The 27054-nt window shown below is 37.3% G+C and overlaps 1 protein-coding gene across 1 annotated transcript in view; it reads right to left on the bottom strand.

Annotated features, from left to right (window-relative positions):
- Positions 1–27054, bottom strand: part of LOC107187470 (sodium channel protein 60E-like) — a 34414-nt gene that overhangs the window by 5778 nt on the left and 1582 nt on the right. Inside the window, exons 2-15 of the mRNA XM_015575575.1 lie at positions 16825–17033; positions 15667–15887; positions 14916–15096; positions 11416–11493; positions 11163–11304; positions 9702–9836; positions 9137–9366; positions 8382–8941; positions 8128–8216; positions 6455–7878; positions 5146–5461; positions 2183–2299; positions 1900–2058; positions 1364–1660 (exon numbers count right to left, since the gene is read on the bottom strand). Of these exons, the coding sequence (XP_015431061.1) occupies positions 1364–1660; positions 1900–2058; positions 2183–2299; positions 5146–5461; positions 6455–7878; positions 8128–8216; positions 8382–8941; positions 9137–9366; positions 9702–9836; positions 11163–11304; positions 11416–11493; positions 14916–15096; positions 15667–15887; positions 16825–17033 (4158 nt within the window). The remainder of the gene's footprint in view (positions 1–1363; positions 1661–1899; positions 2059–2182; positions 2300–5145; positions 5462–6454; positions 7879–8127; positions 8217–8381; positions 8942–9136; positions 9367–9701; positions 9837–11162; positions 11305–11415; positions 11494–14915; positions 15097–15666; positions 15888–16824; positions 17034–27054) is intronic.

The following is a 27054-nucleotide window of genomic DNA, read 5'->3' as shown; positions in this document are numbered from 1 at the left end:
AATATATAACATTGCTTGCGTAGTTTTACGTTGAATTTATAATATTTTCTATAACGGCAATGCAAAGCTTTACTATAAATATACTTCGAACATTTATGCAAATTTAAACATATATAATAACTTACTACTATATACTAATATTTTACATAGGTAAAATTGCAGATTTGTAAAATATTCTAATAACTCTCTTTTTCCTTTAATCTATCTGGCGTTAAAAAGTAAGGAGAAATATGTTTATAGCAGACAAAAATTCGAGTTTTTCGATCGACTGAGGATTGAGGCCCTATTAAACGTGTATCCGTTGCAGAACTATAGTAATAACCACCATCCTTGAAAGTCCAAACCCAATTTCCAGGGGGGATGAAGCGTAATCAACGATCCTCAACCTGGAGCTCGAGTGGGCTCCGAGCACACACTGTCGCTAGACTGCGGTTGTTTACGCAAATTCACATTTATCGACAATATTCTATGAAAATAGTCAACAAAATTTTATTTCTATGCCAAGGGGTTTTAATATATTAATAATAACACATGAATGGTATTAAATTTCAATAAAACCACTATTTTACTACGTTTTTCGGACTAGCAAATGCCGTAAATGGATAAACAACCGCAGTCTAACTATTATATAACAGAATAAAATAAAAGAAACATAAGTTATATTCTCAACAGTTGTCTCTTTGAATTCTCCTTGTGACGAAGATTACGAAGAGAATGAATTTTAAACTGTTCTTCCGGGAAATATTATATAATTCTTAAATAAATCAATATTTTTCCATGAAAATTTAACAAAATATTCTTTAAATGGGCCTTTGTTAAGTACAAATACTGTCGTGAAAAATGTCCAAAAATCCCTTGTTTTTCCTCACAACGGCAGATGATTTTAAAGGAGAGCGAATCATTTCTCAAAATATGTAAAAATCAATATTATAAAGCTAAATGATCTGTTTCCCACGTACTCGTTTCTCCCGATTAATTCGCATGTTCGTGGTCCTACGATACATATTACAAACGAAACAGAAATCTTTATGCATTTACAGAACACAAGAAAAACAAGGCTTTCAGTCAAATATCCTAACGTTTCAATTTCACGTTCAACCCGATAATATCCCTAACAGAATAAATCAAATTTCTATTCAATTTTTCTTTATCGCAATTAGTCAATAAGATGTAATTGCAACAAAACTATCAAAAAAGTGTGTAAAAGAAAATTGACCAGCGTGGTTTATCGACAACCCATGCGACTGTGTCCATGGAATACAAGATCGTCGCCGGACGTGTGACCACGGCACAGGACGCGCCCGACAAACACTACGTGTCGTTTCTCATAGAACGTCTGTGTGCCGTCAATTACCACGCTTACCTTTTTCTTCAACATGTTAAAGTTGTCTATAATTACTCCGATAAAGAGGTTCAGTGTAAAAAACGAGCCGCAGACAATGAATATCACAAAGTAGAAATACGCATAAATGTTCGCTTCTCTCTGGGGCTGAAGGTCAACGCCCCGTGCGTCAACAGCGTCCTCCATCACCTCCATCCAGCCCTCGAACGTGGCTACTTGAAACAGAGCCAGGTAAGCTATCCCAACGTGATCGAAAGTGATCTTACTATTCTCCCAAGAATAATTTTTCCTGAGGCAATCGTCTTTCGTGTTTACGATCTAAAGAGGGGGGAGAGAGATCAAATGGTCAGACGGTCAGTGAACGAAAGGAAAGAAAGAAAGAAAGAAAGAAAAAAAAAATAACAAACAAAAAAATGTACATATCTGTCTTCTCTCCGTCCGTTCTGATCGCGGGGGCCGACCACCTCGCGATTCCACCGTTCCGTTGGTCACGTGGGACCGCAGGCAGGGAATAAAATTGCGGGCGGCCGACCGACGCGGCGTTGCTGAAAACTCACCGACACGTCTAACAGTTCGCCGTACTCGTTGATGCACTTGAAAAACTTGCCGCCGAAAAATTGCACACCCATTATAGAAAATATCAGCCAGAACACGAGACAGACGAGGAGCACGTTGAATATACTGGGTATCGCATACATCAACGCGTTCACTACGATCTAGCAGAAAAACAAGCGATACTTCTAGCTTCCAAGCCGTGTAAAGTAGTAAGTACGGGGGTATAGGGGGTGGTGCGATCGGCACATCGCAGCGTTATTATATCTACAACCAGCTCGGACTCACCCTCATGCCTTGCCATCGCGAGATCGCCCGTAATGGTCTCAGGGCTCGTAGCGTTCGCAGGGATCGTAACACTTTTAAATTCTCGTTCTCCTCTATCAATAGGCTAAAGGTCGACACCTGTACGAGAAACAGAAGACAGCGATTCGGTTAGAAGGACATACGTTTGCTTATCGGTTCACGGGTTCAAGGGAGGACACGGGCGTCATGCGGCGCGTATACGTGATCAAGACAACTGGCACAAGATCGTGGGGGTGGGATTGGTTTCTTCTAGTGAGAAATGAGTGTATCGAAATGTTGAAAGACGATACGGAATTTTGCGTGCCGGGTGTGTAAACGGATACAGTAAATCCTCGATGAGTGTTCGAAGGCTCATTTGGCGCTAACAAAAAGAGGTCCCAAACCCCCCAGGTTCACCTTACTTTGATAAGTATTACGTGCTCCTAAACATTGGCGTAAACTTTTACACACCTTACATCGCAAAACCGGTCTATTTATCCTACGTAAGCATATAAAAGAATATGTAAACGAAAATTAATTTCTACATCACAGAACTTTTCATTTCTATTTTATTTAAACATCGTTAAAATAGTTAAAGAAAGTAAATTGAAAAATACATAGACACATTTGGCAAGCCTTATTCAATTGCATGTGTATCTAATAGAATTTCAAAGACGATTTTAAAAAAAAAAATGTTGCGGACGTTGAAATTGTATTCTACATTTTTGATTAGTTTTTTGACGTGCAATCATTAACTATCACGAATTTTGACGCACCCTATATTAAAGAGTTTAAAAATACATTACAGTCAGAAGCGATTGCTTTTTTTTTTAATCATTCGAATGGTGCAATCGGAAACATTTGCGAATCAGATTCGATAGAAAATCTCAGGTAATTAAAATGCAATTTCGCCTAAAAGAAAACACAATTTCACAGGTTATAATGACACAGAATTCCATTCATTGTACTCCGTGCGTTTTTACCTCGAATTTCGCGATATTAAAGAGCTTCGCATGAAATATCGATTTTCTGTGCAATATTGAGCTAACGCTATTATGAAATATTTGATAAGCAACGAATTTCGATACTTTTAAATCTCAAAGACTGCAAAAAATTAACGATCCTATTTTGTATATGCATTCTACGTATAAATTATCGTGTGTGATAATTGTTTGAACATAATAATGGACAATAGGGGTTTTAATAAATTGATTAACTTCAAAGATTTCGTAATAATGAAATCATATTTCGTCTTCGAATAATTAATAATTATGTTTAAATATTTTTATCTCTCATCGTTAGACGTTTTTTGAAATTTCCTGTTTATTATTTCAAATACTCCATGTTTGGCTTGAAGCTTTCCAAAATTTTGAAAAGAATTAGATATATTAGTTTCGTTTGACATTAAAAATTAATTAAGTACAAAATGTTTAATACTTGGAAACAAAGTCAAATAGGCTGCACGTTAATATCTACATTTTAAATTATTTTTGTGTACCCTATCCAGTACTGAAATGGGTCCCACACGTTATGCAACACCCTGTATAGTAACTTCAATATAATAATAAATTCAGTAGAATATAATAACTTCAATATCAAAATTAATTCAATATAATATAATAACCTCAATGTAATAAGTCAATATTCATTGCGAAGCTCCAATAATCGTACTGTACAATAAATCTTACACCGTTCTTTTTTTTTTTTTACCAAAAAGCAAGTTGCCAAATGCATAATCATTTCCCGTGAAGTAGACCAAGGAAGAATGTGCGTTCATTGACCAATAATAAAAATCGAACTGTGAACCAAGGTGAAGAGGAATATGGGCACGAGAAGAATGGCTCGGATGCAGTAAAAGCACAACATATTGATTTTGCACGTACCTGAGTCCGTAAGGCGATACACATATAAAAAACTCAGAAAGTAACATATCAAAAATGAATAAGACGAGGTGAGACAAATAGCGAGACCGCAAGACGGAAGCTGCGATCGGCGAGAACGAAAAAATCCCATGCAGCGACGATGAACGTTGACGGTGTGTCTCGTGCTTCCGTTCGCGTGTACTCTACCATCCATAACTATCCGGCCACAAGTGTATTCTATCGGCACTATAACGTCCCCATATTTCACCAACACAAAACCAAAAGATACCTTCGAGGGTGCATCTCGAAATTGCTAAAATTCCCTAACCATCGCGCAGTGGTCCAAAATAAAAAATTCAGCAGCTGAAATGGTGAAGTTTTATTTTTCAAAAAACTACGTCAACTTATTATTAACCATAAAAACATTTGTTCAATGCATTATTGCTTTCTTCAGCACCATTTTTATTATACCAATGTTAGTGAAAAATAGAAAAAAATTCTCTAAAAATTCATACTTTCATGAAGATGTTGAGAACACTGAATGATAACGTAATTGAAGAAAAACCCTAAAACTGATCAAAAAAATTTTATTGATCTAACACTAAATAAACGTACGAGCTGCTGAATGTTGATTCTGAACCACTATGCATCGTACAAGGGCGTCCTACTGGGTTCATTTTGACCTGAATTTTCATGAAGTTTACGACACAGCATTTCGGCTGGCAAACCAAAGTTTCTCATCGGGAGTTAATATTCGAGATTTTCGAGAACCGTATTCGACCTCGTATTCGTCCGTAATCCGTAATCCGTATTCGACCTTTTAATAGATCTTGGAAACAATACCTTCTAATACACTGTGTCAAAATCGAGCGGACTCACCTAATTACACAATATCTTGTTCTCAAATACATGATCATTGCTATGTCCAGATATGGGCAAATTCGTTATCTGGACAAAGACATCTTGTAAGCGTCCGGAATACCTATGGACGGTAGCGTACGGATAACACATCCACATATATACGCGCATACGTGGATATACATACACATACTAAATCGATATCGATGCCGTTTCACGGCCGATATAATGGGATTTTCTACTTACGAAGACGATTATAAAATCCAAGATCGTCCAAAAACTGGTGAAATATTTGCAGAAACCCAGAGCTAACCATTTGAGTAGCATCTCGATACTGAAAAGGGCACAGAAGCCAAGATTGGTCCAATAGAGAATTTTCTTCAAAAAAGGATTGTCATCTAAGTAAATGTCCTCGAAACAGAGCGTTATGGAAGATGCGAAAATTAAAACTAATATCATCCATTCGAAGGCGGGCGTGTCGACGACTGAGAGGATCACTGTGCGTAGCCGGATCCATTTTTTACCGATCGCTGTCGCGACGCATCGATCGATGCAGCTACATCTGCACAAATAACGGGCGTTGTTATTGCAGAAACTCCTCCGTTCGCCTATACAGGGTCTTTCATGTAACTTTGTAAATAGATAACATTACACTTTAAATTAATTTTTTACAAACATCGTACGGTAGAAATTACGTTTAAGGGATGCAGCTCCGATGACCATGACCTTGACATATGTTGTTAAGAACATTTTTCTGAGTAACTCCCGGGAAGTTTTAGGCGTCGTTCGTTTTCTTATTGAAAATTCATTAGCAAAAAATGTTTAGTGTCGTACTTCAGTAGTATTGATAAGTAAAATTACCGATGACCTTGACATATGTAAGTTACAGGACTCAACCACCTAAGAAATGAAATAAGTGTCATTCGCCCGAAAAGTTCACTATCGTCCAGAAAAATGGCGTCAAAAAGCAGTCAAAGTCCGTCATAAAGTACCTTGGAAAATGAATATACAGTGTGTCCCACGAACTCTGTCTACAAGAAATATTTTCATTATTTCAAAGAATATACGAAAACGTTCCATTTATTTTGTATCTTTTCAAAAAAATTGCCGAGAACGACTATGACTTTGACTCATCTAAGATGACCTAATTCCAGTTCCCCAGCAACCCAAAAACCCAATGTTAATGTTTTTTTGGTTCTTTTCCAGATACTTTATTTCCATCTATCCAAAGAGAACCTAAAAATCATAAACAGAAAGTTATTTATATCTCCTTTCAGATACTGCTCATGACGGACTTCAACGCCATTTTTCTGGCCGATACAAAATTTTCCAGATGAGTAACCCTTATTTCACTTCTAACAAGGTCAAGCCCTATACTTTCCAACAATTATTCTTTAAAACTAGTTCACTATACATGTAACATCTCGTGTTAGTATCAAAATACCGATTCCAAAATGCGTGTAAGAGCAATCCCGACACGAGTCGAAAGTGACCCGGCAACGGTTAGAGGATGTAAAACGATTAAAAAAGCGCCAAATGTACAACGATCCCTTACTTTTGATAACATTGCCGTGGAAAACAGTCTTGCGGTTCTTTCCGTCGATTGTGCCTGCCGAATCCCGGAAAGGATCCCATACCGTCAATGTACTTCCCTTTGCTGTCCCTCCTCCCGCCAACAGTCAACTCGTCGACATAGCTGACCAAAGCATGCCAGGGCCGTTTCGGCACGCGTTCCTCGCGCCTGAATAGATTCTCCTCCTGATGAAGCATCGCGGTCCTTTCCTCCGCTGGCGGTTTGCTCGTGATCGAGTACTTCGTTGTCTCCTGATCCTGACTCTCTTCCTTATTGCCCTCCTTTGATTCCGGCTGTTTCTCTTTCTCGAAATTCTTCTCGTCGCAACGGGAGGACTCGTCCTCCTGCCCGTTATCTTTCCCCTCCCATTCATCGTACTTTTGTTCCTGCGACTCCGACCTAGCGTACATCGGATCGTACGTGAAAACGGGCTGGTTCAGGCTCTCCTGGTACGATCGATTGTACACATTATCCTTAGGCAGGCTGAGCACAGTCTCTTGAATGGCGTACTTGGTCTCGCTGTCTGACCTATCCATCACACGACGCACGATCGAATCCAACCGAGGATCCTTGCTCTTCATCTTCCCACCCGGACCTTGGGTCAGCCTCGAGCACTTGTTCTTGCGGATGATCGAACGAATCCTGTCGAACGACCTCGCCAGCTTCGAATCCTCGCCGACCTCCTCTTTCTTCTGCTTCAACTCCTCCGAGTTGAAGCTGTTCAGCAGCAACGCAAGAAAGAGATTCAACACCATGAAGTTGCCCATTACAAGAGCTGGTAGAAATATCGCGAAACAGGTGCCAGACCCGTCCTGCTGTTCCGCGCGCATACAGTCCCACAACGGTTCGATCCATTCGCCGCACAATATCCGAAAGATCATCATGAACGAGTGAAAGAAATCGTTGAAGTTCCAACGTGGCACCGGGTCTGGATAGAACTTGTCGAGCGTGTAGTCCTTGCTGAACAATTGCATGCCGATCACGGCGAATATGTATATCACGATCACGAGGACAAGGGTCAGGTTCCCGAGGGCACCGATCGTCGAGATGATTATGCTGAGCAGCACCTTCATCGTCGTCCAGGACTGTGCCAGCTTTAAGACACGTAGCAGCCTAAGTCCCCGTATCACGGAGAGGCCGTCTACCAGCTCGAAGGTCAGATCTATCAGAGACGCTGACACTATTATCAAATCGAAATTGTTCCACCCGTTGGCGAAGAAGTCTTTGCTCAGCGCCAACAGCTTCAGCAAGCATTCGAAGGTGAAGATACTGGTAAACACTTTATTACCGATGTTCAACGCCTGGCGGATCGACTCGCTCATCCCGTGATGTTCCATCGCCAGGAAACCGGTGTTCAGGACGATGCATAGAGTGATCGTCAGCTCGAATAGCGGATCTCTCACTACCTGGATACGGGGGCCACTCGTCAATCGAGAGTCGAGCGTTTCATGGGTTTCGTTTTTAGGTTCCTCTGTTACGCGAGCTACGTTTATCGTTATTACTAGTTTGTTCGTTATTCGTTTTCGTGTGACATAAATTTCTCGTTTTTTTTTAAGCTTTTTTCACTTGGAGACGAAACGAATATCGAACTTACGCGTTTGTCTCGAACACGCTCCCCTCTCGATCGTAGTTTTATCTGTGCTTGATCCACCTACCTTGTACAGGCAATTCTGAAACCGTAGCCAGCCCTCGTAATCGACGCAGCATTGTATGCATTTCTCGCAGTTTCTATCCGGAAGATCATCTGCGGAGGGAACGATAATCCTCGGTTAGCATTGATTGATTTAGATGATGCTTTAACGAGTTTGACTGTTATATAACGACGACTTAGATATAACGATATATCTAATAAATAATAATAAGAATAAACGTAATAAATAATAATACCGATAACAAATCGCCACGTCACCTAATATAACAATGTGCGACAGGTATTCCGGCGGCAAGGTGTACATTTGCTTCTTCGTTTTGACGCCGTTACACTTGAACACCTTGATTTCTCGCGTGGTCCCGACACCAAGGGAAGCGGGTACGTTGCCGCTCGCTCGTAGGTAACCGGAACGCGTAGGCAGTGATTTCTCCCGTTCGCTCTCGGCGTCAGCCTCGGTATCAGCGTCGCCTCTGGCCCTGCCACGAGGATGATCCTGATCTACGTTGATATCGGCATTGCTGTTGCTTGTCCCCTTTTCCTGCCAGTCAGCCCTAGTCTCCCGTTGATCCCGCCTGTCGTGTTCCTCCACGGACGTGACGTCGTCGGCGTCATGGTCGTCGACCACCCCCGAGTCGTCCAACGACGATTGCTGGTTACTGTTGTTGCTTGCCTGCCTCGAATGAAGCATCCCCCGGTTCGGCGCCAGTCTGTGGACCGTGTTGTTCTCCGTTGTCCGTGGACTGATGTTCTGCAGCAGCAGATGTGACGGCCGGACGGTCGAGTGCCGTGGACTCGGACTCGGGCTCGGTGTCACCGATCTGATCGATAATGAAGACGACGTCTCGTGAATCTTGTTATTTTAGAGAACATTTTTATTGCGGTTGAAGATGAATCGGAATTGTACATGTACAGCAAATTCACGGTAAATGCTCGGAGAGATCTCATTTTTTGCTACGCTTCAATACAAAATTTTATATTCTTCAATCCGATCCATAATAAGCGTGAATATGTACCTGCTTGGCACGGCAGCACTCTTCTCTTGACCGGATGCCCCAGTTCCAGCGTTGCTTCTTCCGCGTCTTCTCCGTCGCGTCTTCTTACGCGTGTAACTACTCAGTAGAACGCCTTTTCTTGCGTCCAGCTTCTTTTGTTTCTCTTTGGCAAGAGTCTTGACGTTGATCTTTGTCGGGTCGAAACTAAACGTCGAGTCCTCGCGATGGTCGGTTAAATCTTTCCTTCGTTCCTGCCGGATACAGAGCGACATGAAAAACAGCAGTATAAGCTGATCGATCGAATTACAATATTTATAGAAAAATAATGCAAATTTTTATTGTTTTCAATCGAGATTTCATCAGATCAAGTGAACAACACAATTATAATACTCAACCACTTGATGTACACCGATATCAGTGTGTCATTTAATTCTAGATCATTTTTCCATTAGAACATGCCTTGCACCCGAAAACCTCAACAGTAAAACTTAATTATTTATTGACACTATATTTTCAATAATTTTAGAATTGTAAATAAGGATTTCTTGATATTATTTTCGAAAATTACACGATTTAAATCGCGTACCTCGTTTGTGATTTCGGCTTCCTCCTCGTAACTGAGCGCGACTACGGCGAGCATCAGATTAATTAAGTAAAACGAGCCGAAGAACACGACCACCGTGAAGAACGAGACGCTGATAGGTCCGCACGCCGACAATACCTGTGAAATCATGACGTTTACCATTATTTCAAAGTTGATTGGACCATAGTCCAAGTATGATGCATGTGTGTGCACTTGTGTCTGATCAGTTGACTGCGGATGTTTGTGCAAATACAAATTTTTATGAGCTAATTTACAAGAACTGGAGTTTCTTATAAAATTTATTTGCTGCACTTACTGTTCTAGCAAGTTCGAAGTAAAATAGAAACCTCTTTAAACTTTATCAAACTGTTAAGTATATTAAATTCTAATGAACCATATGTGCCATAAACGCATAGAGCCCGCAGTCTACTGGTGAGTGATGAATGTCTCTTCAGGTGAACGTCCCTGTAACTGTTCGCTCGTTAAAACTGTTTTGATTTTTTATCGACTGTATGTAAGAAGTGGGGCAAGAACGTGTACTGTTTCCGAGAAATCAGCATCGAGTTGTAATAAAGCAACTGTCTCGACCTATTCGTTGCGATCATTGATTATAGTCGACTGCCATTGTCAAAGGCCACACGCACACACGTATACCAAATGCGTCGACTTCAGTCGATCAGCGTAAGATGCTCGCTCTAGTTGACCATATATTCAAGCCAGACACGCATTTCTGCTCGACTGCTTATGGTCTGGGTTAGGTGAATTTCTCTACGAATCGATAATAAACTTCGTATCGCGTTCCACTGCGAAAGTCCCAGACACAATACGTTCGTGAGTTCCACGCGGTTCGTTTCGATTCACAGTCACTAACAATAATTGCTAGTTTTCGTAGCCGTACCGAAAACTAAGGGTTAACCCTCAAAGACCTCATTATATTTTCCTAGCGATTCGGAGACAAAGGGGTTAACGTAATCCAGAGCGTTCTTTTGTCTATCTTAAAAAACACTGTTTAACAAATTTTAACATTTTCTCGACTTGATCACCTTCAATAGGCATTTCTGATAGGTACTCAGCTTATAATGATCTATCAGAAACGCCTATTGAACATGTTGAACAGTGTAATCTAAGTAATTTAGTTACAAATGTTTTGATAAAATACCAAGCCCTAACTTACGATCCTATACCGTTCAGAAATGCCAAGTATCTTTCAGACAAATTGGGTCACCGTAACCCAGTATGGTCTTTGAGGGGACAATGTGTGTTTGCAAGTGACACGCAGTTATCGCGGGAATCCCTGTTCACGACGTTTCATCGACAATATCGACTTTCCCAGAATACGAAACGATTACTGCTACTTTTAGCTACTTTCTGTATACCTGACTGCTCCAAAGAACAGGCGTGTAACTCATGGCTAAGGGTTAAACAAAACGGCGGAGCCTCGGTAACGATCGTCACGACCAATACCTTATTGTAAACGTCTTCCCAGTAATCCAGAGTAATCAGTTGAAACGTGGTGAGCATCGACCATAGGAAATTATCGAAGTTCGTGTAGCCGTGGTTTGGATTCGGGCCAACGCAAAGGCAGATGTAGCTCTCGTTGCAGTGTCTGCAAGTCAAAGTTCACACACCCCCGCCGTTCCCCGGCGGGTCAGAAACGAGATGTCAATTTAAAGCGGTCTCGCGTTCGCGATGATAACAAACAAAGTTTTCACCGTACCTGGCGCCGGTTGCGTTCCCGCAAATTATCGGCTCCTCGTCTTCGTCGAACGCCCAGTTGGATGAGTTCCAAGTCCACCTGTGGGACGGGCGCAAGGTATCCGTATAAGGTTAACGCCACTCGAGACTGAACGAGGCTTTATCATGTACAGGTCGATATATATGCATATACATATATATATATATGTATATGTACATGTTTATGTATATGTATATATAAATGTCTTGCAACAGGGTGCTTGGAACGGTGTGTGCCAAAGTTCAGGAGCACGTAGTGCTCGTCGGAACGAAAGTGGCTTAATAGACGCGACCGCTTTCGTCCTCCCGGGGTAATTTTTGTATGCGGCGAATAATTGATCCGTTTACGTGATACTTGTTGTACGCGATTCAAGTCTAAACTGCCTCTTGTCTTGCGATGTCGAGGCAGACTTGTGCGACTGATAAATGTGAACATATGTCTGTTTCTTCTAGTCGAAGTGAAATATTATTTTAGTGATTATTATGTTTAACTGCTAGTGTAAGTACACACCCCTAGCAAACGTCGCATAAATTTTCCTCTGAACGAGTATGAATAACAAAAAAAAAAAGTTGAAAAAGTTATACAGTTAGGGATGATCATATATTATGGCCAGCTAGTCTTTGTTCTAAAATATTAAAAGTAAAAAAATATTAAGTCGTCAATGTCAGTTCATTAGATTGATTAGGAAATCTTAATTTGTTCAATCTGACGCAAAATCTAAACCTTAACTTTTTTTGGTCACTTTTTTTATCATAGTAAATTCTAGAATACATTAATATGAATAAATAATCTCGTGTAATTCGCTGTGAAATTCGATCCAGTTTAATTCACCAAGTATTAATGTGATAAAATGCGATCTAATTTAATTCACCGTGCGTCGATGTGACTGGATCGAGGTCGTCTTAACCATTTTTATGGGTTATTAGCCGTGTAAGGGTACTGCCGTGGCTTACTCAAGGGGTGTTAGATATTTTACAAGTATCAGGTATTGATTTGCTGTCCTTTAGCTTGTCACTTACGGTTTGATCTTAAACAATTGTTTATCGGTGGTGTATTTCCTGTATCCAAGGACAATGTGATCCGCAGTCAATTTGGTGTTGCATGTGTGAAGCATGTGTTATCCAGTCGTATACTTTAATGGTTTCCGTTAGAGAATGATTCGACGTGTATAGTGTTCGATTTGAAGGAAGTTTAAAATTCCTATTTTATGCATATTGTTATCTAATACGTGCTTATTTCATGAATCGATTCAATGCTCTGAAATAATAAAAAAAAACTCATAAACATACTTTACACCTTACAAGTATTTGTTCTTACATCGAAAATTCTTCATGAATTTTTTATATTGTGAACAGAAACTGGCTCTTTTGAAAAATTTGGCATATTTTGTACGTACTACGTAAATTTGAGAGTCATGCAATAAATATTTCTAGTATTGTATTTATAGTCTCATTTTCGATTTATAGAGCATTATCTTGTAATAATTTGATAGGTTTGAAATGAGAAATTTTCAGATAAATAAACTCTACATATATGGATGACCTGTGCGAAATCTATTTAACTTTAGCTCGCGAGAAGATTTGAAATCCATTGATCACAGAAGATGTATTGGAAATGTTGAAATACTGCATTACGGAATTGAACAAGGTTTCACGGAAATTCGAATAACACAAGGAGGTATTGAAAGAGTAACAAGATCAATGATAAGACGTCGAAAAGCGTGCGTTGAAACGCAAGATGGATCGGTCCAGAAAATTGTATCGACACGTATAATATTAGGTGTACCCAATAAGTAATACATTATGCTTGCAATAAAGTTTTGATAAAATTTACACTCTCCTTACTTATTTATGGAAGAAAGTCGACACGTTAATGTTTAGTAGATTTTACTTGTGTGGCTTTATATTGTCCCTATTCACTTGTCTGACCATATAAATCCCTATTCTACTCATACGGTCAATATACAACCCCCTATTATTAGATGAGTACAAAAGTTTTAATGAGTTTTGCTCTACAAGACTAAACTCATAAGAATTTATTATAATGTATTAACATAAGTGTTTATTGTTTCCACAATCTACGTGGTGGTCTACATCTACAGGAAATCCATCAAAACGTCTGCAATGACACAATATTTTTTGCACCATAGATCGATAGAGTATCAAATTCTGAGTAAAAATATGTTGACCTTCATATCTCCTAAATCTTATAGTTAATGAGATATTTACAAAATCATTTTTAATAAGTACTTACTATCTCGAAGCTGTAGGTGCTCGACTGATTATTTTGTAAATACCTCGTTAACTATAAGGTTTACACATGAAGGTATAAAGGTCGACACATTTTTACTCCGAATTTGATACTCTGTCGATCTATTGTACAAAAAATAGGTCATTCCGTTTAACAAAATCAAGGTGACCTTGAAATCTCTGGAATGCCTCCACCCACAAAAAAAGCACGTACCTTATGAGATGTGGCTCTTGATGCCATTTAAGTTCCACGCCTCAAAATTTTCATAAAGTGTACCGTTAAGTCATTATTCGAGGTGATCAAGTTAGCCGAAACACCCTGTATACGGTAAGCAAATACGTGCCTACCGCGTTGAATTATATTATGCGAAAGTCAACTTTCAGCAGAATCACGTAACTTACGGGATGACCTGGTATTGTAGGAACCTAGCAAAAAGTGGGACTGGGCTCACCGCGGAACTCGAGATCCTCGTTCTTTGGATCCTCCGAGGATTACCGGCTTAATCTTAACCGTTTTAACCACCTGCGAGCCACGGTGTCCTCCTGCTTTTCCTAGTTTCCCAACTTCGTGGGAACGGAAGGTTCCCGTGTTCGTGTACAGGGTGTCCCGCAAAGTGCACTGTTACTGAGCAAAATGTGATTCTTCATGAGAAAATAAATCGAAAATATAAAATATAATTTCATTTAAAAAAAACTTCGTTTACGAAAAAATCAATTTCGAAAATGTACCAAGTTGGCGTGCACTTAACTAAAATCAAAGATTTCTAAAATTAGAAGTTTTGCTTAAAACAATTTTATTCTTCATTTTCCATTAATTTTTTTCGTGTAGAATCACTCTATGCTCGATAGTGATACACTTCGTCGGACACCTAAAATGCTAAACAATTAAGTAAAACGTTTTTCGATATAACCAATAGGTAACAAATTATTTTAGATAGTAGTTCTTATTAACTCATATTGTATCTCAACAATACGATTGGTCGTTAACTAACTTTCCGAGACGACTGTACTTTAATCAGTAAATTTTCAAAAAAAATCAACGTCTAACATTAATTACGTTACGGTCAGTTCAATGTCGTTTGAAATGTGATACGCATATCATTTTCGTGTTTGTCATTTCGACTGAATTTCGGCCCACAATTTTCCTCCGGGAGACATCGTGATAAAATGTGTCCACAATTTACCAAAATTTCTGTAAATTATAAATTCAAGTAAACATTGAATAATACGTACTCGTTCCAATCGATCAGCGTGTCATTCGACTCGATATTCCTCACGCACTTATTCCGTAGCTCGCCCATGTAAACCTGCAGGGCGAACAGCGCGAAAACCATCAGGCAGAAGATCGTGAGCGTCATCACCTCGGCTAGCTGCTTAAAACTATGTAATAATGCGTTGATGATGGTCTTTAAACCTGAAAGTATATCAGACCAGTTTAATTGTCGCGTGTCACGAACGAGTTTATTCTGCCTTTCGCGCGATGGATTTCTATTAACACGTCGACTGTATGTAGTCCGAGGGGAGGGATTCACGTATAACTAGCGGTACCGAAATTAATTGGAGCTTCAACCATACAATTTTCCGTGTGGTTTTCAATTTGTGCAGGACTGAAGGATGATACAAATGGGCAGAAGGTGATTTCTTGCACAAAAGTAAATCAGAAGTTGGGAATAAAATTCTTTCATTCGAGACTTGGTTTTCGTGAGAATCAAATTTGAAAATTCTGTGAACACTAACCTCAAAGTCAAATGGGCACTACCATTTTTTCACGTATCACTCTTAAAGTATAAGAGATAGAAAGAAATGTTTCAAACGAAAGATTAATGGTGCAATAAGCGCTCTAAACTTGCCTTAACAAAATTTTGATACAAGTTGAATGAAAATTTATTCGAATGAAAATTTAGTCGAATAATGCCCAACTCTGCCGTTTACTGAAATAGAATCGAATAAGACACATGCAATAGAGTGTTTCGTACGGTCTTACCAGGCATGATCGAAACGGTCTTCAGAGCTCTCAGCACTCGAAAGGTCCTCAGCCCGGCCAAATTTCCTACTTCCATCCCTATAGTGGCGTATCCGCTGGTGATCACCACGAAATCCAGCCAGTTCCACGGATTCCGCAGATAGGTGTACTTATTGAGCGCGAATCCCTTTGCTATCGATTTGATCACCATTTCGGCTGTGTATATAGCTAGGAATATATATCTGGAAAGAACAGGTGAAACATGTCGCTTTGTTATTTAACAAATACAGGGTGTACCAACTTCTAGTGTTAAAAATATACATAATTACTTTTTCAATTGCGTATTTATTATTTGGATCGTTAATCTACTATTAATTGCGGTTAGAATATTGTACACCATTTTCGATTAATACAAACACTAACTTCGTGTATTATTATGTTTATTTATTACCATACAAGGTTTTAGAAACGTGGTTATAAACAGTAACGCAGTGGCAGACATTTATGCAGAACAATGCAGAATGACGATCACGATCATGGGGTGCGTGAGGTGTCGAACGCGCAGGAAGTCCGATCGTACCCGATTCTGTCACGTGACGCCGAAGATGCCCGAGGCTCTTCGGTTGCGAATACGCATCGTCCGCGCCGCGCCGTCAACGTGACGCTGATAGAGGTACTATTAACTATTTTATATCTAAATATATTTTAACAAATAAGAAAATAACAAATTATGCATCTACAAAAATGACCTTTTTAAGGGCTGTACGAAGACTTTTATGAGTGATTTGTACATCTTTTAAACTTTCTCATGACTGCCACTTCATTAAGAAACTATGATGTTCCTTCCATTTCATTAAAAAACTATCCAAGTGATAGAAGAAAATAATCTATTACTCTGGTGTTACGCTTTGTTTCTGAATGTTTGTCAGTAATCATATTGACTAATCGCTACAGTAAATACTGGATGAATGTTCTAAGACTCCTCGGCACTGAACATTAAATGTTTTATTAATTAATGGCCGTATACGGCTGAAACAAATATTGGCTTCAGAATTCCAAACTCTATCACTGTGCTAAACCTCATTGAAATGTCAGCGTTACAACTGGGTACCTCTCTTTGTCAGTAGCGAGGAACCTTCGAACACGTATCGAGGATTTACTGTATTGGTGAATACTTACTCTGCTTCCTCGATGGTTTCCGTCATGGCGAGGAAGGCACAGTTTAGTATTATCGTAGCCATGACCACGTAATCGAAGTACTGATTCGTACTTAGGAAGATGCAGTACCGTCTTATCGGATTCCACGGGGAGAATATGAACCAGCTGTTCGTCGCTGTGAACCTATGGATGTAATTCTTACGAAACCTCTTGGACACCACGCAAAACGTCTGAAACAGAAAGGAAATCGAGAGTCGGTACAGGTAGGACACGTTCTTCTCTCCAGGTGGAGCATTTATAACGCGTTCAGGGCCGCGTGGCCCACAGCTGGGTCATCCTCTCGTAATTAATAGTTAATCGAGGCCTTGACACGCGGCGCAGCAGGTCACGTGGACCAAAAATGAAATTTCTCGCACGAATGGAAAAATGCATCGTATTTGTCCCTGGAATATTCACGCAACTCTAATTGTAAATGTGTTGATAACACTATAGTTTACAAAATCCAAAAAATTATATGGGATCGAGACTCCACTATGAAATTCTTATGTAAGGTGGTCCCCTAAACTCAAAAATCAACATGAGACGAAATTCTAAGGATACGTTTTTGAAACATCAGCTGTTGAATATTTTGGTAATTTTTTAAAAAGACGACCCTACGTTTTTGGCCATTAAATTAAAGGTAATTAAATTATATACAATTCTTTCATACATTGTTTTCCAATCGGGCCAATAGTTTATGCGAAATCGAGCGAAACGTAAGAAAAATGTCTTCAACTTGATTAACCCTTGCTAAAGTTTTTATGTCAATGTGGTTTACATTTTCAAGTTTGCTATAAGTGTACAGATAAACAACACCATCAGTAGTATTGATTTTTAAAAATCGACAATACCTTTCAACCAACGAAGATGACTTTTAATCATTTTAATGGAGTGTTATAATAGTTTCTTCGTATCACACGAGAGCGTCTTGAAAGATGAATTCAACGATGAGATACAATGGTCTTCAGGGTCGAGCAAGATGAAAAGAATTTTGACTATGTGAACATTTTGTCATACTTCCTATTGATAAGGCCACGTAGCGTGTTTAATGCCACATTGCTACGATATGTTCAAATTATGTGTTTCGTTCCTGACCTACTTTGAGCTTAAAGGTTGATTGTGTGTTATACCGTTGAATTCGTGTTGACAGTCACTTTCGTAAGCTATAGAAAATACATAACTTTCTATTTAAATAATTAAAGGTCATCTTCGCCGATCGAAAGGTGACGCCTATTGTAAAGGGTGAAAGTTTCTTTTTAGAACCCACTTTACAAGACTACTTACACAAATTAAAGAAACACATGAATTAGTTCGCTTTAAAAAGTAATTGTAGCATTAAAATCAAAATTATATTAGTTTATCGAACAACATAAAAGGAAACGTTATATCATTGGAATAAGAAAACAATTATATTTCAAACATTGAATACAATTAAATATAAAAAATTGAAAATAATTAAATATCAAAAATTAAAAACAATATAAATAGAAGTAAAATGAGAGGTAGATGACAAAAGAGATCATTTTTGTATCAGATACAAATTTATGTAATGTTCCTATTTAAACAATCGACTATTAAAATTTATCTATGAATTTCGAATTGAATCGAGATAATTGAAATTATTTTTTCTACGAAAAATTAAGAATTCTTATTAATCGTTACTAATTAACAATAATACTGAAATGTAATGGTAAATAATAATAATAAAATCATCAGTGGTTGTCATGGTAATTTTTTATCTTTCTTTAAAGAGAAGATTAGTCGTTGGGCACCTTCGCGAATCGATGATGTGCTACTACGCCTTTTCGGATCTAAATGCGGTACCAGATGACGTGGGGTACGTCTTTTAAGGTCTAAAACTGGGAAGCCAGTGACGCAGTACTCGTTCATGATTCGACCGATTATAGTTCGCGGTGCATAAATACATTTAACGCTCCCATACGGATCCCCCGGAGTGGTTAATAGCGCGACATTTTAAAACAAACTTTTCTTATTTCTGCGCCCGTTCCAGGCGACACTTTTAGATCGCGGTTATCGGAATACCAGCTGCCAGATTTCACCGCGGCCTAATACCGCATGGCCGCGAAACTATTGACAGTGTCGGGTATAGTTTCGGTGGAATCGAGATCCATCTAACCGAACTCACAGAAAAATCTTTATTCTTCGTTTAAAAAAAAAAAAAAAAACGAAGGCCTATCTGGTGGAAAGCCAATACAGTTTGCCTGTGTATAGTTCATACTTTAGCTGAGCAAAGTTTGAACCAAATGTGACAAGGGAACGTTTTGCATTGTTATATCGGAGAATGAAAAATATTAATGCATTTGGTAGTCCATCTAATTCTTATGAAACAGTGAAAAACTATAGTTGCCCATTTTTTTATTTAGCCGAAATACAGAGCATGAAAATTGGTAGAATGAGTAATACTTCTATCAAATGGCGAATTAGATTAGAACAGAAGTTACTGTCTTTTATTTGATTTTTCTTTTATTTGTTTAAAAATGAAATTAAAATGTTTCCTAACATCCCTCAAAAAGATTCAAATATTTTACTTAGTAATTTCCTTGAGACAAAAGTGATAAATTTACCTATTTTTCTAGAGATACAAAGCGATATATCCCCTTAAATCTATCATGTATTAGCCACTGCTGTATGCATCAGAACCTGTAGAAAGAAGTAGAAAAGACGACAAACGGAGCCGGAAATCAGAAAACGAGGACACTACCGATCCGAGATGGGAATGATCGAGTATTTCCAGACAAGTTATGATCGAGGGCAGCAAAAATTTCAGTCACATTCAAAAGACGTCCAGGATTCACTACAAACATTTAGCGACGATGCCGGAAGGAAATGCGCGGAAGTGGCTCGAGGACTTTGAAGAGAAACTGGCGAAATTTGCGGATGGACGGAGACACAGAGAATCATCTACGCGAAGAAACTGCAGCCCAGGGTCCGCGAAACTCCTCTATCTCGTGTGTACGATAAATGTGAAACATCGTCGGAGCGAGTAAAACGGTCGTTGGTGAAGAAGCAAGATTCCAAGGCTGTCAACGGCAAAACCGTGCGTGGTGAATTGGCTCGGACGAAAAAGCAGAACGGCGGTATATATCACGAATACAGTTACTAACCTTGGCAAAAAGTATTCGATCAAACAGAATTTAGTAAATGTAAAATTTTTTACAAATTATAGAATGTAAAGTAGAAAATAGTTACCACTTTTTTGATTTGTTTTAGTTTTATTTAAAACTTTGGTATGCGTTTAAAATATATTCCGATAGAGAATTAAAAGTTGCGTAAAACGTAGTATATTAAGGTTTTAAGTTAATGTTAAGATATAATGAAAATTTAATATATGATAATTTGAAATTGATTTACAAATAATTCCCCGAAAAATTGTAGCAGAATATATTTGTGATCAACTGTAAAAGGTATGTCGATAGTTAACCCCAAAATTAGCTGCCGAATCAACAATTTTATTTAGAAAGGATGGCACTTTCGAAAAAAGCAATAAAAGAAATTTTTCGACTGCCTAGTCCCCTTAAACCTGGTTAGTCGTTCGAATCCAGAGAATGGACCACAGCACACACATACACACACAGATAATATACAGTAAATATATACACTATAATAAAACTATTGATGCTTTATTCCGAGGACTGTTCGTGAATGTCTAACGGCTGCTCACGTGGACTGTTAACACGAACTGGAAAACAAGGTTCTGTCAAGGTCCTTCTCGGCTAGGATTGACCACCCGCGTATCGATCCACACCCTTCTAGATCACTGTTTTTCCCTGTGGAGAGTTACACAGGAAAAATATCCTATTGCCTCGTTCGTAAGCCCAGCTGTTGGCTGGCAATTGTCACCAAAAGATCCACCCTCCAATTTTCATGAAACTTCGATAAAATCGACTCAAATGTTCCCAAATGTAAAAGTTTTTTCGGCACAATTGTATATTAACTGAGATAAGGCTAAAATAATGGGGTAATTATTTATAATTTTATGATAACAACACATAAAACGTATTTTGTATCGTCTTGTGTGGGTGAATCACACATACAATAATTGGTTTGGAACAGCTTTAGACAAAATTATTGCAGTGCCACGAGACGTTGTGAGTCACGATTTTAGCTGCAAGATGAATGGATCTTTCTACATGCTACGGCACTTCGTGTGCTTAGTATATAAAGATATATATATTTATTACTTTAGTGTTATCTCGGTTAATCTTCAATTGGGCCATAAAACCTTCTACATATGTTCATTTCGGAGTAGGTATTTGGAACGATTTTGTTGAATATTTTGAAACCAAGTTTCATGAAAATCAGAGGGTGGAACTTTTTGGAACTACAGTCAAAACTGATTTTCAAATAGCAGCAATGAACAGCAAAAAAGTTCAGATTAAAATGTAAAAAAATTTGACGTCAGTTTAGCGTCATCGGTCATAATACTGTTATTATAATATTGAATTAATAGGACGTAACATCCTACCAACGGATTCATTGGGTCGATAGACGTATAATTTCTGCAATGTTTCAAAGGGTCTAAATATAAATAAAGTGAAAATTTGGTATCTTTACTCTGTGTCGTAATGTTTATACATAGTAGATAAAAATAAGGTAAATACATGAAACTCATTGTTTCTTGGTTATTGAACTGAATTTTCAGTTCAAGAATGTTATAAAGTTGTTAAATATCGTTAATTTGGTTACAAATTCATGGAGTTATATATGTACAGAAACAGGATAAATTAACGGTCTCTAACGAGCGTCATAAAGCCTCTACTCTACCTTCAACTCACAATTAGTAAATCCTTCAATAAAAAAACGGGGTTTCCAATTAAATTTTTACTTCAGAAATTAGTTCATTAAAATTTGATTTATAATAAATATCGGACAGTAGAAAGCATTTTGGAAAATTCATAGTGATACTGACTGAATTACGTCTACTAATTGGTGATCTATTTTTCTGACAAATTCAGTCCTTATTTCTATAGAAATTAAATATAACAAGTTAATGATATTCGCTATTGATATCCGATAACTCAGACCGTTTTATGCAACAAGACGGTCTTTTAAGACATTTTCAATTTAAATTACGTTATTATATCATCGAGAAAATAACGATTCACAAATTGGTACAGCTGATATTTAAAACTAGATCGTTTGTAAAAAAAAAAGCAATATTTATTAGTAATGAAATCTTTCTCCTATTAGAAATTGAAACCTTTATAAAGAAACAATAATACAGTAACAAAAGTTTATCCCATTAAAAATTAAATCCTTTATGGAGAAAGACAATATTTTCTGGTTACTAATAGTTATTGGTAACAAAAGCTTGCTCATTAGATATCAAACCCTTTATTAGGAAAGCAATATTTATAAGTAACGACAGCTTTCCCCGATTAAAAATTAAATCGCTTATAAAAAAAGCAATATTTTTTAGTTGCTCAAATTTATTAGTAAGAAAGTTTATCCAACGAAAATTAAATCATTTATAAAAAAAATAACAAAAATAAATATTGTAAATGTATACGAGCATATGTTCTAACGAATAAACTTTTTAAGTCACTCCAATTGGTATGTCATTTTTAATGATAAAATAGGTGAAGAAGCATCTATTCGTTGAAGAGCAAAAATCATTCGTCCCAGTTTAGTAATAATTCACGTCTGAGAAAATGTGCGGTGAGGAAATTTTTCGCAATTTCGTAAACCGAGAGAGATTCTCCAGCGTGTTGACAAAAAAAAAACGTATTTTTACTCCCAATTTCCGGCACCGAGGCCTCGATAATCGAGTCACGACTCCCAGCCCTCGACCTTACCACATCGATGACGTCAATTCTGACGATCGAGTTTTTAATCTTTCGTTTCGCGTGCGCGTTTCTTTCGAGCTGTCTCCAGTGTCTGATCTATCACTTGCCTATACTACTTGCTACAGTAATATGGCGCGACCATTATTTCTCCTCTACCCCTGTTTATTAGAAAATAATTTGTATCAGAACCATAAATAAAGTTTTATGGATTTTATCTTTGACTCTGATTTAAAGTTCTTTGCAGAAACTTGGAATGCAATTAACTACAGTAACTATATTTCACAATGTACGAACATTTCACTTTGGGAATCCTCAATAAATTATCGTGAACTTTGTTTGTTTTATGGCTCTTATTGTGAAGGAAACTAGTTCTTTTGAAAAACTTGGAATATTTCTTACTAAAGTAACAATAGGTAAAAAATAATTACTAAAAACAAATAGGTCGTTGGATGTGAAATGTCAGCTGTCGTAGTGACACTTTATGCTTTATTCAACTTTAAAGAATTTCATTCGTTACAGTAGGATATTTGAAATATACATATATTCGTGTAATTTTTATTCATTTTTATTAAGGTCTGGAAAATGAGTTTCTCAATTTGAAAATAATTTCTGGAAAAATACTCTTGAAAAATAATCTATACCAAACTCGTAGATAAAGTTTTGAAGTGTAAATACAGAGAGTCATGTTATACGAATTTCATCTTAATTCATCATCTGTTTTAATTTATTTTAAATACTTTTAACTAGTTTTACTGGTAAAAAGAATCTCGTAAAAAGTTCAAACCAATCTGTAACAAATCATACAAATGATGACCACTATTAATAATTTTCGTTCATATAACCGTAGCCAAATATGCAACTCAGTAAAAGCGACATTTCAGATACGGAGTATAATACTTACGAGCGGTATGTCTAGTTAGAATATGAACAATATATATCCAATTATTTTTATAGCATGATAAAAGTTTTAATCTTTCGTTTAGCGCGTCTTTCTCCTGAACTGACTCTGATGACTGATATATCCCTTGCCTGTACTACTTGCTACGGTAGTATGCCGCAGCCATTATCCCTGCCCTATGACGTTTACGATCCCGTACTGACGATGAGACATTAATTTAAATTTTCTTTTTACCAAAATGCATTGCTCACGCATAGCTTAATATTTTTCACTGAAAATTATCAATAAACATTATCCTTGTTGGAAAAGATTAATTTCAAAGCATTCTCACAGTCGTTCAAAAACGTAATATAATCGTATATATCGAGAATTTAAAAAATTCTACGAATTTAGAGTTACAACGAGGAATAATAAATCAGAAGGCAATTTATTTTCAACGAGTCCTGGTACAATAGAGAGAAGGAACGCGTTTCGTCAAACGGAAAAAATTGGTTGCGTCCCTCAGTTTCGGCGTGGGCGACGATCAGAAAGAGGGACACTGTGCTTTTATGCGATGAAGTAAATACCTTGCTGTATAAAAACGTATTTATCATCGCGAGATTACGACTCCATCAGGGGTCTCGGACTGAAAAATTGCTTGTCAGAAATACATAATGCGCCTATTTATACCGCCGGGCACAATTGGGTGACACAATTTTCGGTCCGTGGCCGGAAGTTAATGCCCATTGCAGGATATTTGAATAACAAAAATTTAGTTACTTTCGAAGTTTTTGTTAGGTCTTCTTAACCCATTAAATTCCAAACAGTGAAATAAGGCGATTTTTACACATACAATGATTTGTTAGTTGTAAAAGTCTATAAGAAAGAATATGAATGCTATCAAACAATTTTTGGGTCGATATTTTATTTGCGTAATAGAATACTGCATTTGTGAAACTCTAAGCAATTTTTTATTAAAAAAACAAATAAAATTGCTTATGCATTATTTTATTTATGGGGCGCTATAACGGCGAAATCAGACGTACATATACACAACATCGTGCAGTATGTCAAACTGTACGAGAAAAAACTGCAAAAACTTAAACGGAGTTGACCTGTAAGTTCTTAGAGGCTCACTTAACGCATTGACTACTAGGTCACACAACCACAAAGGAAACAGTCCCCTGTATAAAACGAATAAATATTACACATGTTCAAATATTAACTAAAATTTCTACAAATACAATTTACACATTTGTCGAACTATTTGATTTGGCAGTGAATCTGTTAAAAGAACCTCAGTATATTTTAATCCCTGAAACGTTATGGTTGATCACTGGACAAATTTTTATGGATTACTTTATCGTACTCAAAATTACATCTGAGGTTTGATTCCTTTATCATCAATTTTGTTAAGTCCAAAGTAAAGTGAAATTGATTTTTATGGATTTTTATGGTGAATTTAAAGTGAAACTGATTTTTATGGATTTTTATGGTGAATTTAAAGTGACACTGGTTTTTATGGATTTTTATGGTGAATTAAAGTGAAACTGATTTTTATGGAAACTTTTACGGATTAATTTATCGAACGCAAATTATGCCTAAGATTGGTTCCTTTATCGTCGGTGTTATTACGTCCAAAGTAAAGTGAAACTGATGCTAATCTTGACGAAAATTGTTACCGTATTACGTATTGTTCACTCATGTTCACGATAAATGCATAATATCCGCAGTCTATTCGTCATTGAAAATGCAGTCCACAGTGGCACGAATTTTTCACCGCGGACGTACATGCAGTGTGTCCCACGAGCTCCGTCCACCTCTTTGAATAAAAATTTCATGTTCACAACCTTATGTTCACTCGTTGAAAATCTTGCTGATACTGAGCAATGTCAAAAGCACAACAATGCTACTTCGCGATGGAGCCGATAAAATGGCCACCGTTTACAAAAACAGTCACAATTAAGAATTAATCGAGGCCTTGACACGAAAAGTCGACGAGTGTCGAAAATGAAAAAAAAAAAAATACGGACTTGGCACCGAGTTATTCCAATTTTTCTCATTAAATTATCGATTGTAAATTTACACACGAGCTTAAGATACTTTTATTAGCCTCACTATGGAAAAAATACGTCCGGTATTTATTCGATCATTGGCAATAACATGAAACTCTACGTTCGATCCGATGGCAAACACAGGAATTATTAGCTTAGTAAAAAAGAAATGGTCGTTCGAGTGAATTAGGGTCACTATTGCCCCGGCAATAAATACCGTCCGCCTATCGTTCGTAAGTATTGGATTATGTCATAAATAACTTCTGTTATCTTTTCTTAAATTCATATCGATCCAAGATATTTAACAGCTAATATCAATCTGTGGTATGTTCCTCATTACCATTAAACTGAATAATTGATATTCCGTTTAGCTATTCTTCTTATCGTTGCAATTTAATTATCATTTTAGTAATTGCTCAGTATCCGTGGCGAAAGTTATTTATGATTCAATCTAATTACTTGCTTCTCATTAAAGAATATTCAGTCTTTCTCCTTTTACATTTCACATTGGGAATTCTCGATAAATCATCGTTAATTTTGCTTGTATTTGGCTCTTATTGTGAAAGGAACTAGTTCTTTTGAAAAACTTGGAATATTTTTTACTAAAGCGAGTCTAATATAGATCGACAAATAGGTCGTTGCATGTGAAGTGTCAGCTTTTGTAGTGACACTTTGTGCTTTATTCAATTTTAAAGAATTTCATTCGTTAAAGGAGGAGTATTCATGTTCTACAATGAAATACACATACATATCTTTTTTATTAAACCAGTAAGTTCTTGAAGTGGATGGAAAAATTGCGATTTTGCAACTTTTTTAACCATTGTATCTCATAGAAACGTTGACCGATTTGGATGACATTTTCAGCGTATGTATAAGTAACATAAACCTAAGAAATGTATTTTTTAAACTTTCATTACAATCTGAAATAAAATAGTTGTAAAAAGCGACCTTTATTATTTTCTTCACGATTTTGACCAATTGCAACTTTTTCAAATTTGTTGTACACATTATTTAGTGAACTAATCTTTCTAACATCATTAAAAAACTCAAGACACTTTGTTCAATTTGAAAAAAATTGTTCTGTTTTAAAAAGTGTGCGAAGACTTTTTCGACGCACGGTACATATCCAACAAGGGATGTTGGCGAATGCACACCGATTTTTCTGTAACTTTCCTCAATTCTTTATGAGACCAATCTAAGAATTTTGCCGCACGCGGTTAGTGCTACTTTTAGACTTTAAGGGAGAAACCACCCTTTCTATCCCAAATATCCCTTTTACTTATTCGCTCGTAACTCGTAAACTACGAAGGATATCAAAAAAAGTTTAGATAAATTTTACATCGTTTTAGTTGTCCATATATTGGTAGAAAAAGAATTTCAGAGAAATAATGTGGTTGAAAATTTTTTTATACTGATACATGGATAACTACTCGACAAAGTAAATAAATCTTTCTTTGGGTCCAGTTTCGAGAAA

Source organism: Dufourea novaeangliae, unplaced genomic scaffold (assembly GCF_001272555.1).
Source record: "Dufourea novaeangliae isolate 0120121106 unplaced genomic scaffold, ASM127255v1 scaffold89, whole genome shotgun sequence".
In the NCBI taxonomy this organism is placed as follows: Eukaryota; Metazoa; Arthropoda; class Insecta; order Hymenoptera; family Halictidae; genus Dufourea; species Dufourea novaeangliae.
The sequence above is the reverse complement of the archived record's forward strand: the minus strand, read 5'-3'. Positions and strand labels throughout refer to the sequence as shown.